This window comes from Amphimedon queenslandica, unplaced genomic scaffold (genome assembly GCF_000090795.2).
Source record: "Amphimedon queenslandica unplaced genomic scaffold, v1.1 AMPQUscaffold_13341, whole genome shotgun sequence".
NCBI classification, from domain to species: Eukaryota; Metazoa; Porifera; class Demospongiae; order Haplosclerida; family Niphatidae; genus Amphimedon; species Amphimedon queenslandica.
The window spans coordinates 171928-184313 of record NW_003546423.1 but is presented as its reverse complement, the minus strand read 5'-3'; the positions used below and the strand labels follow the sequence as shown (position 1 = coordinate 184313).

At 33.5% G+C, this 12386-nt stretch overlaps 3 protein-coding genes across 3 annotated transcripts in view; 1 reads left to right on the top strand and 2 right to left on the bottom strand.

The window, feature by feature from the left end:
* Positions 1-1383: 1383 nt before the first annotated feature.
* On the bottom strand, positions 1384-4943 carry LOC109582978 (uncharacterized). The gene is made up of 8 exons (XM_019998080.1): positions 4893-4943; positions 4645-4686; positions 4534-4596; positions 4436-4483; positions 3962-4033; positions 3871-3909; positions 1811-3820; positions 1384-1729 (listed from the first exon to the last, which is right to left on the bottom strand). The coding sequence occupies exons 3-8, from the start codon at positions 4580-4582 to the stop codon at positions 1461-1463; spliced, it is 2487 nt and encodes an 828-aa protein (XP_019853639.1). The 5' UTR covers positions 4583-4596; positions 4645-4686; positions 4893-4943; the 3' UTR covers positions 1384-1460.
* Positions 4944-5290: 347 nt separating this feature from the next.
* On the bottom strand, positions 5291-8022 carry LOC109582979 (uncharacterized). Its single transcript, XM_019998081.1, has 8 exons — positions 7676-8022; positions 6754-6870; positions 6516-6554; positions 6411-6470; positions 6329-6367; positions 5912-6067; positions 5592-5744; positions 5291-5463 (listed from the first exon to the last, which is right to left on the bottom strand). The coding sequence occupies exons 1-8, from the start codon at positions 7989-7991 to the stop codon at positions 5441-5443; spliced, it is 903 nt and encodes a 300-aa protein (XP_019853640.1). The 5' UTR covers positions 7992-8022; the 3' UTR covers positions 5291-5440.
* A 69-nt stretch (positions 8023-8091) lies between these two features.
* LOC100633135 (vacuolar protein sorting-associated protein 13C-like) overlaps positions 8092-12386 on the top strand; it is an 18065-nt gene continuing 13770 nt past the window's right edge. The window contains exons 1-12 of the mRNA XM_019998067.1: positions 8092-8219; positions 8305-8348; positions 8399-8441; positions 9037-9132; positions 9504-9602; positions 9765-9874; positions 9932-9991; positions 10768-10830; positions 11531-11663; positions 11958-12025; positions 12217-12270; positions 12334-12382. Of these exons, the coding sequence (XP_019853626.1) occupies positions 8120-8219; positions 8305-8348; positions 8399-8441; positions 9037-9132; positions 9504-9602; positions 9765-9874; positions 9932-9991; positions 10768-10830; positions 11531-11663; positions 11958-12025; positions 12217-12270; positions 12334-12382 (919 nt within the window). The 5' untranslated portion in view covers positions 8092-8119. The remainder of the gene's footprint in view (positions 8220-8304; positions 8349-8398; positions 8442-9036; positions 9133-9503; positions 9603-9764; positions 9875-9931; positions 9992-10767; positions 10831-11530; positions 11664-11957; positions 12026-12216; positions 12271-12333; positions 12383-12386) is intronic.

The window sequence follows — 12386 nt, the reverse complement described above, 5'->3', positions numbered from 1 at the left end:
AACTACATGATTGATGAGTACATAGGAAGTATTCTTAATTATTAAACCACTACGAAACTTTAGTTCACTGCTATTGATATTGCTAAAACTATCTTCAATGGAGCAATGCATTATGGTCAAATTGTGCAATGAAATACTTTGACTGTTATTGAAGTACAATCCTGTTGAGTTAGTATCATGCTCACCAACAGTACAGTTCATTGTAGCCCCCTGTCCTTGTATTGTGAGATTAGTCCAACCATCAAAGAGTGCAACACTGGAAGTATCAAGGTCAGGTGAATCAAGAGAAATGGAAATATATATTTTTTGCTTTCAAGTTCTTTGCAATATACTCTAGTGTCTTACATGGTTTGTAGTCATGGAAGCACTCAGGACTGTTAGTACCATTGGCACTGACTACAAGCTCAGCCCATGTACTCTTGATCCCACAATAGATAACAGCAATAGAAGTAATATCCGAATCATCTTACAGGACAAGTGTCCAACTGAATAGATACATCACTAACAACTCATGATATACAATTGTAACTCTATAGTTACTCTCACTGGGATTGTGTGGTTAGATTCATTTTCACTTGCGTGCATGAGTTGTTTGTACATGTACTGGGCTGTTTCAAAGTTATTCATAATTATGCTTCTTTTTTACTTTCAAAATAATTTCTAAGGACAAGAGTACAAAACAAATAGAAGTTTCAAATCCTCTTATCATCTGGCCCAAATAGAATAATTTTGTTCAATAGCATAATGATGGTAATGATGACTAAGAATGGCTGGTTCAATTCCAAAGCGCAACTATAATTTTAGAAAATTATTGGTTTTATAATTAAGTTATGGATCTACACTTCACACATAACAATAATAAAAGTAATAATAAAATAGTCAAACTCCTCCTGCAGTACTCACAGCAGCTGAGAAAGAGAAGAAGAGGAAGTACAGTGCTGCATGCTTGTGAGGAAAGAAGGACACTATTCGCTCCTCTTTGTGTATCAGTGGATGGTTTAATGGGTAAAGAGTGCACAAAATTTATTCAGCGTCTTGCAGACAGTCGTTCTCTCACTTGGCACAGAGACTATAGTACCACTATAAACTGGATTTGTATGAGGTTATTGTTTGCCATCATTCGGGCCACCATCCTCTGTCTCAGAGGCTCTTGTACTAATTGGCGGTCAGTAAACATCTCTGATGGTTTGCCCCTTGACTTCATCATGTCCTAACCCACTCAAATATCCTAATAATTATTATTCTAACTTTCCTTTCCACCTTAAATTCTATATTTTTTTACATCTAAGTGTAACCTGCTTTAATTCTAATTATTGTACTTTCATAATAATAATAATAATAATAATAATAATAATAATAATAATAATAATAATAGCAATGCATAATAATAATAATAATGTGCAGGTATGGTAAAGTATGAATACCAAACTTAACAACTGTCATAATATTTTACAATGTTACTAAAGTTGATTAACCCAATTTGTGTTATCATTAAATGGAAAAAGTGCATCAGCTAGTGAAACCCACGTAACAATGTGAACATTATCAGATTTTTCTAGCCATTTCTGCAAACATATTCTAAAACACTCCTCAGAGCGGCTTGGGTGGTCATGGTCAATAATATCTAGTGTTTGTTGTGTTAATCCTAATGCAAGCCCAAGACGATTCCAATGTATAGTAAATTCTTTCAGGAGGTGAAGAGGGTAATTTAAATCAGTAATATCCAAGTCTAATGAAGAAAAAAAAACTACTGTAAATCCAATTTAATAAAATGTTAACTACTATAATCATTTTTGAAATTAGTGCTTACTTATTTTCTGTAGCCAAGGATTTTGATTAAATTGGGAAATTTCCATTACTGACTTATCCCGCTCACATGAAAGTCTGTTGTTCTTTGTTATTATGCAATAATGCTTGGTATATTCATTGTGTTTTAAACATACAAATTTTTTCACAGGATTAGCAAGTCTATCATCATAATGAAACTGGCTAACTATGCTTCTGACTTCGTCAAAGATAGACTCTCTGACATGAGAACTTATCCACTTGTCAAACTTGCTTCGTCGTCCACTGTCATAGAAAACTTCTACATTATACACAGTGTCAACCAGTAGTACTGATCCACGATAGGCAACACATTCAAGTTGTATTGCATTACGATATTGCCGACATTCCGGCTTTAAATTAAATAGGTGAGGTTGAGAGTCATTGAGAAGCTTAACAATAAGAGCAGGGAAGAGACCTTGAGGGTTTATACGAGTAGGCCATGAGAGAATAAGAGGTTCAAGTTCTTCTGTATACTCCTTTTGAAGAGTTTCAAACTCATCACTGTCAGTAGACAATATTGGGAGGATACTTGGGAAAAAATGCATGTCATCACCATCGAGATGAGGTATTTCTACTATAATAACAAGATTTTTAAGCAACTGAAGAAGTTCCATTGCTGTAAAGTCTTCATTATTAAATGGCTCACAAATGCTATGCAAAAGTTCAAGTGAGAAAATTCCTTTGTCTTGATACTCAGCAAGTATGTCTAAATGTAGCTTGATTCCTTTGTTTTCGAAGTGTTTGTGACTATTAAGGAAAGATGCTAGTACTAACTGTGTAATCTTGTCGTAAAGATACTGTGGCTGTAGAAATACAATCTGAGGAAGAGCATAAGGCCAGTAAAGGATCATTTTGACGTCACGAAAGTACAACAGAGCTGCTTCAACTTCATTCTCAGTCATTTGTAATAATGACCCAATTTCAATGCAATCTGCTTTTCTTGCTATGCACAGACCAATACAAAGCTCTTGCAAATGTAACAGAAATAAAAACCACTTTAAAGGAACGTCTGCTTCTATGTATGAGTCACAAACGTGTTTTCGAATTTCAGTAGCAATTTGTGAGTGATAATCATCTCTTGCTGTTGCATTTATTGGAAAAAGGAGATTTTTACCATTAAGAGATATATGGTGTTCACAATTGATTGTATTTGCTCTTAATATACTATTTTTGGCTATCAAAGATTCAATTTGATTAATTTCAGCAGAAAATGTGCCAACAATTATTTGAGACTGAAACTTGTGGAGTTGAGTCTTGAACCCACTTATTTGGGGTGGGTTGATAGATGTCGAAGAACGGATGGATGAAACTAGGTATTGCTGGTTAGTCAGTTGTCTCTCTTCAATTTCTCCAATTATTTCATCTTCAAGACAATAAAAACTGAATACTTTTGAGCTTAACTTCTCATCAAGTTTGTGAATGACAATGTTGGCTGAACCATAACAGTGAAGAGCAGGAATAATATCAAAGAAAGCTTCGTGTCCTCCAGTATCAATTATAGAGACAAAATGATAAGTAGGAGGAGCATTGACAAAATGACTGACACTTTGTTTTTGCAACAAACACCTCATATCCTCAACTATTGGGCTGACAGGGGAAGTGATTGCTTTACTCAATACTTCATTATAACAAGCATAGGAAAATGAATGTGGCAAAGCTTCAAAAGAAAAGTCAAATCTATCCTCTCCATTTGGGAGAGGAGTTATTGCACCACTTCTAAGTGCCTCACAAAGCAATCCTTTAATATCCTGAATTTCTTCCCATGTGCAGTTGATGTCATCAGTTATTAAAAGAAGCGTAAAACCACGTGATTCTATAGCTCCCAATACGGAAGTGCTGGTGTGTGTAAGTAAAGGCTCTTTACCAAGCAGTAATTCAATGAGTGAGGATTTTCCACTGCCAGATGGACCAGAAATGCATAATGTGCTCCACATAACCTTAATTGTGTGACCATTCTCAATAGCCAGATCCAAATCAGCAGAATAGGCATTGCCTGCATGTATACATAAGATAGAATCATATAGTTATCGACAACTAACATACCAATTGTTGAGCTATCAGGAAATACATTGAGTTGATTATCTATATAAAAATGCCACAATAAATTCTTTATGGCATAGTAAAGTGGACCTACCTTGTCCAGGTTGCTCTAGACCTGATAACATCTCAATTGTTGGGCTCTCTGTAAATACATTGAGTTGATTATCTATATCAAAATATCTTTTATTGTATAGTCATACACATTATAATTTTCAACGTGAATATTTTTTTGCAGTACATTAAAAGTTATAAACAAAACTTTTGTGAGAGTGCAATGAACCAGCTCAAAATCTGTGAAGCAAACATTTGCTCAATTTCACGGATTCTTTGACTAAAAATTAACATTGTAGAGTGGGTTATTGATGTGGCATTTATTTTTGTGTTTTATGGTTTTGGGGCAAACCACAAATCTAAAACCCACAAAGTGCAGTCCCCTTGTAGGCTATGTAAACTATCAACTATGAAAGTTAAGACCATGCATAAAAAAACCCACAAAAATCCTCACAGTATGTGCAAAACAGATTATTATTGCACATACAGTAGTTGACAGTGAGCAAACTGAACATACCTTGCTCTAAATCATTTAAAACAGGATTAATAGCATTAACTTCTGTCTCTGCAATGATAAAATAATATAAAACCTTGTAATAATGACTACAAACAAACCAGGGACTATTAAGTTTTCATTCTGATTTTCTGCCAATGATTCATCCATAGTGGCTTCTGCTGCTACATTCAAAATAATAATAATAATAATAATAAAAGCAATAAACAAACCAGATACGTATGCTACAGATTTAATAGAGCCCAAACACTTTCCTATCAAGTAAAAAACATTTCAGACAAATGTCCCTATGCACATTTTAGTGTAGTTACAATTAATTATTAGGAGAGAAGTAAAGTACACTACTCAAATGGTGACAGTAACTAACTCATTACTATACTTGAAACTGCCCAAGCTAAAATGCTATAGTTTAAGCTATTTATAATTATTCTTGGTTCCCCAGGTCAAGCCACGACAGTACCTTGTTCGTGATTAGTCTTCTCACAGTATGTACAAAGGAGTTTTGGGTGATCTCTTCATTGGGACAGACATCTCAAGCACCAGGCATAATGTTTAAGACACAAAAAATGTACAGGTGAACCATTTGTTGGACCAGAACAGTGATAGCAAATGGATACTACATGCATAATAAAAAATGATTTTTGTACCAAAATTAAACATGTATGTACCTTGATCATATACAAGGCAATGAGCACAATAGTTACTTGTATCACTTCTCTGGTTTGTCAGACATTGAATGCATAATGGATAATTAGGTAGGCAGTCTTTGTGAACTGGTTCCTCTTCTGGATTGACTGGTTCCAAGCAATGCAAACAAACATTTACTACAATAAAAATAATTAACGCTATAAAAAAATGTAAAACATGATTAGAGCTGGATTCTGTGTGCATATGTACTGACCATAATATATTCGATGACATATGCACTACAGACCAAACAGTATAGCTACATGGAATTCAGTAGTAAGCAAGTTACAGTACAATAAACATGCCATACCATTTAAGCTACTAAACAGGTAAGCCAAGTACATCTACATGTAATAATAGTAAAAGGATCAGAATATTGCAATTTAATGTACTTATAGTACTATAAATTAACAATCACAACCAATGTATTGATACTGTTGTGAATACATAGTACAAATTAAAGTATACACACCTTCAATATTTTCTGGTTTACATTCTTTACAGAGATACTTTGCACCTTCTCTTTTTTGTGTCATACATCTCAAGCACCACGGATAATTCTCAAGACATGAAAAGTGAACTGGTATGCCATTCGTTTCACCAGAACAATAATGGCAAATGGACACTAGTAAACAATAAAGAATATTAGCATAACCATAATAATAGCACTGGCGACATAACAATAATCAATAGACAAAATACATTGAGCTTTGACAACAAACAAGATTGTACATGTATGGAAAGTTTTATTTCACATGCAGCGTATACATGGAAATGCCCACAATAATGTACCTTGTTCATATTCCAGACACTGCTCACAGTAATAGCTTGAGTCTTTCTTTCCATTTTGAAGACACCTTATACACAATGGGTAATTAGGAAGACAGGCTCTATGCACTGGCTCTTCTTCTTGGTTGATTGTTTTCGAACAATAAAGGCACCTATAGGCTATTAATAAGAAATAATCTCATACCCATGTGTAAAGCCATTATAATACCATACACTCTTAGCATTAACTCATAATAGACAAACAAAGGCACATGTACATGTACATGTATGCACAGCCAGCTAATAAAGTTACACTGCATACTTCAAAATCTGATAATATTTGAAGGATAGCCATACATGTACATTGTTTACTAATGCTCTCAATGATGCATGTGGATTATGTATATTCTTATGTGTTACATGTATAAAATGGAATTTTACCATCAGACGATTCATCTTCAGATTTAACTACTTCTTCTTCTATAACAAACAACATAAATTAAACAACTTGGTTATTTTTTACTTTGTGATTCGTCTTCTTCATTTTGGGTGTCATGAAGATCACTGTCCTCTTCAAAACTTCCTAAAATATTTATATAATTATTTGCTCTGCCATTAAACTAGATACCTTCAACTTTATCCTTTGCAATTATATCACCAACAGCATCTAAACCAAAAAATACACCATTACTGTTCGGTAGTTTCTATTTTGGCAATTTTGTGGCTACATGTCATGGCGCATGCTCAGAAAAAAGCAAAAATGGTGAAATTGGCAGTTTCTTTATAGAATCACCATTTGCCATTTTATCGTCAGAGATGAGATGACAGAAAGCTACCAACATAAGGTAATGTAATATAACACATACATGAGAATGCTCTAACTCCTTCATGAGCCTGAGCTGCTTTCTTTTTCACATACTTAGCAGCATCACTTAAACGATGCTTCACACCCACAGCAATATCTTTCCTTTGAGCCACCATATCTACAAAAGAGCTGAGTTAATACAACTTAAACCTCTTAGTTCTTTGTTAACTAAATGAACAAAATGTTAAAAGGGGAGGATATGTCATGTACATGTACATAGTACATACATGTATTAGCAAAATGTAAAAAGGCATTCATAAAATAGTTGCAATTTCAACATCAAATCAAGAGTATCAGAAAACAAAAAAATACTCTCCTACCTATTTTAGATAAATACCATGTACTACATGTACATTTATGGCACACCAAATTTGAAAGTATTTTTAAAGTTCAATGATGATCAAAATCAGGTAAATATTGTAAATGTAGTGCTACATAGCATAACATTTTGTGGGGGCAGGCTGTAACACGCTCTGCAGTATCACATTCCTGTGGTTTGCATTAGGTGGAGCAGTACAAATTGAGAATTTGGCCACAAAATCAATTTAATATGATAGAAAATGGTAATTTAACAAAACAGATTTTGAGCCAATTGAGTTTTGTGCTATTTAGTATTTCCGATGTACTGCTATAATAATGATATCAAATTTTTGATAGAAGTAAAGTTATGTCCATTAATAGCTACTATTAGCAATATCGTATAGTGTAATTTATTGGCAAGGGATGAAATTTGATGAGTTGGAAATTTTTAGGAAAACAACACCAAATTAAAACATATTGCTGCCACATGGTAGGAGACAATGAAATCAATTTAACCCTCCAAACAATTTAAACAATTTTTTATCAATTTAAATTTGGCAAAAATTTTGGAATGAACAAAGAATGCTAAAATTAGTGCCATAAAGTACGTACGAACATCATACCTTCATAACTAGATTTAATTGATTGAGCCACTGCTGTACACCTTTCATCTTTAATATCATTCATCAAACAATTGATAAAACGATCAAAATAGCCATCTTCTACCAAAGTATTTTCATCAATATTATTATAAAGGATTTCGAGCTTTTCTTCATCAGAAGCAGTCGAGTTGGTATCAGTGGTTTTGGCATATGCCTCTGGAGTTATCAATTCTTTCTTGTACAGAACACTAGCTAGTTTCTTAGGATCCAGCCCAGACTCTTTGAACTTTGAGGAGTTCTTAATGAGAGCTTTGTGTGCTACTCCTTCACTAGCCATTGAAAAATGATAAATCAGCTAAATTGAAGGGCGTGTAGGTAAGATGAAATGGGCGAGGTTGAACACGTGCTGCCACGTGTGTCTTAGTTTTAGTCACGCCTTTTGTAGGTGGGGTTCAGTTAGTAAAAATGGTGTTTGAAGGCTTACTGGTGAGTGTCCTCAACCGTTTTTTGGGGCCTTACTTAAAGAACTTGGACTCGTCTCAGCTGAGTGTTGGCGTATGGAGTGGTGAGTATTTTTGCTGTAGCATGCGAGGCAGCGCGCCCGTTGTATTAAAACTTTCCTTCCCTTTTAACCTTCAAAATTGAATTAGGTGAAGTGAGTTTAAAGAATCTGCAACTCAAGGACACTGCACTGGTATGTAATCCTACTGATATGGGCCTATCATTATTATCATTATCTTATAGACTCAGTTTGATATACCAATAAGAATATTCAATGGGCACATTGGTGAGTTTTCAGTATGAAGCATGCTTTAGGCCTCTAGACTATGAATAATGAAATGTATGAATAATGTTACCTGTACTGTATCCACCTACATCTAAAAATTGGGTGCCATTTTTGGATTAGATGGTTTATTAAGGTGTCTAGTACTGGAATTTACAAAATGTAGTATGCATAGGAACTACTGTGCAATATTCATCTGATTTGAATATTGTAGCTTGTTTGTTTTTATGCACTGTTAGCCAATAATTATTAGTCTTGCTATCCAAAAGGTCGTCTAAGTCTACCAGAGTCAAAAAATCTATTGCATGTTGTGCCATGCTTTGTGTGTTGATTGTACACTGAATACTGTATACGTTGTATTGTAGAGGGAATAAATTTAGTTACTATAAGCTATAATGCTTTTAGAATTAAGAATCAAATTACCAAAGAACGATTAGTTATTATTTTGCTGATTTAGGAATTAATGTTTTCACCAGATTACAATGCAAAATATTCCATATCAATAATATCTGTACAAGTAGTTTCATGTCCAGTGTATTACATTAAATTCTTTAAAATAATACATGTTTGTGTATACTCTACACTGTATGTACACTAGATGAGCTTCATTTGAAGATCCCATGGAAGAACCTCTACACAGAGCCAGTTATAGTGAATGTTAAAGGTGTTTATATTGTGGCCGGACCTGATTCAGGTAACTTGACATTAGTTTTTGTTCTTTTACATGCACATCACTTTAGTTTTTAAGCTTAAAAGTGTATTTAGTTTTATAATATGTACATCATTGCTTAGTACCATTCTACATTTAAAAAATATAATTCTAGGTGTCAAGAAATTTATGATTAATATAGAAAGTTAAATGTACGTGTAGAAATTTTAGTTGCTTTAATTTTCCTTTTTTATTCAATATCCTGCTACTATTTTTAACTAATAGTACACATGTTTGTACCATGGTAAAATTGAATTTAATGTTTGCCGTGTTTATAGTGCATGAATTTTATTATTAATTTATTAGACACGTACGTATACATGTACATGTACATGTATGTACATATTTTTGTTTAGGGATATCGTTCAGTCGAGAAAAGATATTAAAAGAGGAAAGAGAAAAGAAGCAAGGACAACTGAAAGCAATTGAAGATGCAAGAACAGCAAAGGCTAAAGGTGATGGCTGGATTTCTCTCTCTCTCTCTCTTACTCCCTCCCTCCCTCTCTCTCTCCCTCTCTCTCTCTCTCTCTCCCCTTCCTTCTCCTCCTGTTCCTCTTTCTATTCTTCTCCTCTCTCTTTGTCTCTCTTTCTTAATTCTTTCTCTTTTCCCTTTTTAGACTCACTACAGAAGGAGCAAGATCCTGGCTTTGTAGAGAAACTAATCACACAGATCATTCGCAATGTCCAGCTATCAGTTGAAGATATTCACATACGCTATGAAGACAATGTGAGTCTTCTTCTCTAAAAATACATTTAACAATAACCACATGTACTGTATATATAGTCTACTGTTCCTGGCAAGTGCTTCTCCTTTGGAATTAGTTTAGACTGTCTTATGATAAAGGTGAGTGTATGGTACACATTTTATTTCGTATTTAATACACATATGTAGTAATGAAGTTGCTTCCCTTGTTTTTATGCTTAATTTACGATTCTAACCTTCAGTAGTAATTAGTAATTAGTATGTGTTTGAGTTACATGTAATTGTTATGATATGTCTGGTAGTGAGTAATTTCATTGTCTATTGTATTAAATCACACTATGGCAGTAAATGTATGTGATAGTAATAGTAGTAATGATTTCATTTTTGTTTCAATGGTAGTTACATGTATAATTAGTGATGTGTATGACATGATGGTCTAGTAATTTACATTGGAATATATTTACATTTTTTCACAAATTTATTTTTACACATACATGTACCATATTATGAGAAATTTTAGAGGGAATTAAATTTGGTGAATTTGACATTTTGATAGCCATTCATCAAAATAAACCTGCCATTTTGAGCCATTATACGCATGCTCAGCCTCAATGACACATGGCCTCTAATTTGCCTTTGCCAAATTACATGTAAAATCCATGAATCACCAAAATTTAGCAATTTGCCAAATTTAATTCTTCTCCAAAATTTCCTGCTATACTGTAGTACATGTACATGTACATATACACTCTATACATGTACATTTCTTGTATTTAATCAGGGATATTTTTTTATCTTCATCAGCAGCTGAGTGTTTTTACAATATGGGCTCCTGTTGACATAGACTTTGAACTATTATCATTTTAGGCCCCAAAGGACTCTATTCAGTATTATCTTTTCTTTATCATTTAATACAGAGCACTGATTCTAATTGGACCATTGTTCCTGCTCCTGATGACTCTTCTTCACTAATATTCAAGGTACTCCATTCTACATTGTACATGTACTAAGTAAATAAATGACAGCAGTATAAGGAATGACTAATGGTGTGCAAACTGTGCATATATAGTACATAGTAGATGTATAAGATGAAATTGCGATCAATTGCTTGCAAATCAATATTATTTTGTGTTTTCCACAAATTCATGTTTAGTGCATATACACGTGTAGCATTATGCATTTACAGTACACGTACATGTGTGTACATGTATTGTCACTATTTAGGTGGTTATTATCACATTCTATACTTGTAATTCCTAGTATTAGCTCTCCTAATGTTGATTATATTCTGAGTCATTTGTAGAATTGGCTGTAAATGGTTCATTACCGAATCAGTCTGCCAAGTTAATATATATAATACTCATGTATGTTTGCCCACATGTAGTACAATCTATATAGTATGACAATAGTGCAGTGCATATGTTACAAATGTATACATGTATATGTACATGTATCTTTATGTAATGTACACATGTATCTGTATCTGTAATTCTACACAGTATCTTTTGATAGCAGTAACAGTAATACTTTGGACTTTTACTAGTAATATTGGGTACTTGTATATTGCTAATACATGTGTATAGTAACTGCACAAATTTAAAGCTGCAGATTTTACTCCAATCGCTAAATTCTACATTACTGGACTGTAACAGATGGACTCCTATTGATTTATTATTGTAGTTGCTCAAGCTGAACTGTCTTGGTCTGTATTGGAATCCTACTGACAGGCTGATAGGTACTGCAAAGGAATGGAAGGACATACTGAAGAGAGACATAGCCAGACAAGGGAAGAAACTACCTTCAATAAACTACTGTTAGTTGTATGATGAATTAATTTTGAATTTAAATTTAGATGTTTATATACATGTACATGTACATTGTAGTTACATGTACAAGTATACATGTACATTTTAATTTTAGGTGCATGTACACATGTGTGTGTCTACATGTGTATTTTAGTTTTACCAATCAAATGCATTCACATGCATTCGTAGTTGCATGCTTTTTTATGGTGAGAACACCTACAGTACATGTATGGTGTACATGTACATGTATATTCATTTATTTTTATACAGCTTATCTGTCATTGATTATTTTGTTGTTACAGTGTTAAAGCCATTGTCTGGTGTAGCTAAACTGAAGGGTACCACTCAAACCGGACGTGTTCACCCTCAAGTAAATAAATACACAATAATGTACTGTGTTCACTGATACATGTACTTATGTTGTGTAGAAAGTTTGAGCAGATTCCAATCATAATTGGATTTTTTACAATATTTTAAGTTTCTCAAAAATCAGACCGAATTCCCTTTATTATACACATGTAGTACATGTACATACATGTATATGTGTTTATACCTTCATAGTTGTCACTAAGTCTACGTTTAAATGAAGTTTCAATGACAATAGAGAAGGAACAGGTATATGCATTATTATTATTAGTATTATTATTATTATTATCATTGTTTTGTTGTTGTTGTTAGTATCAAGAAGTGATAATGTTAGTTGATCAACTGGAGAGGTTGTCTGTCAGTCA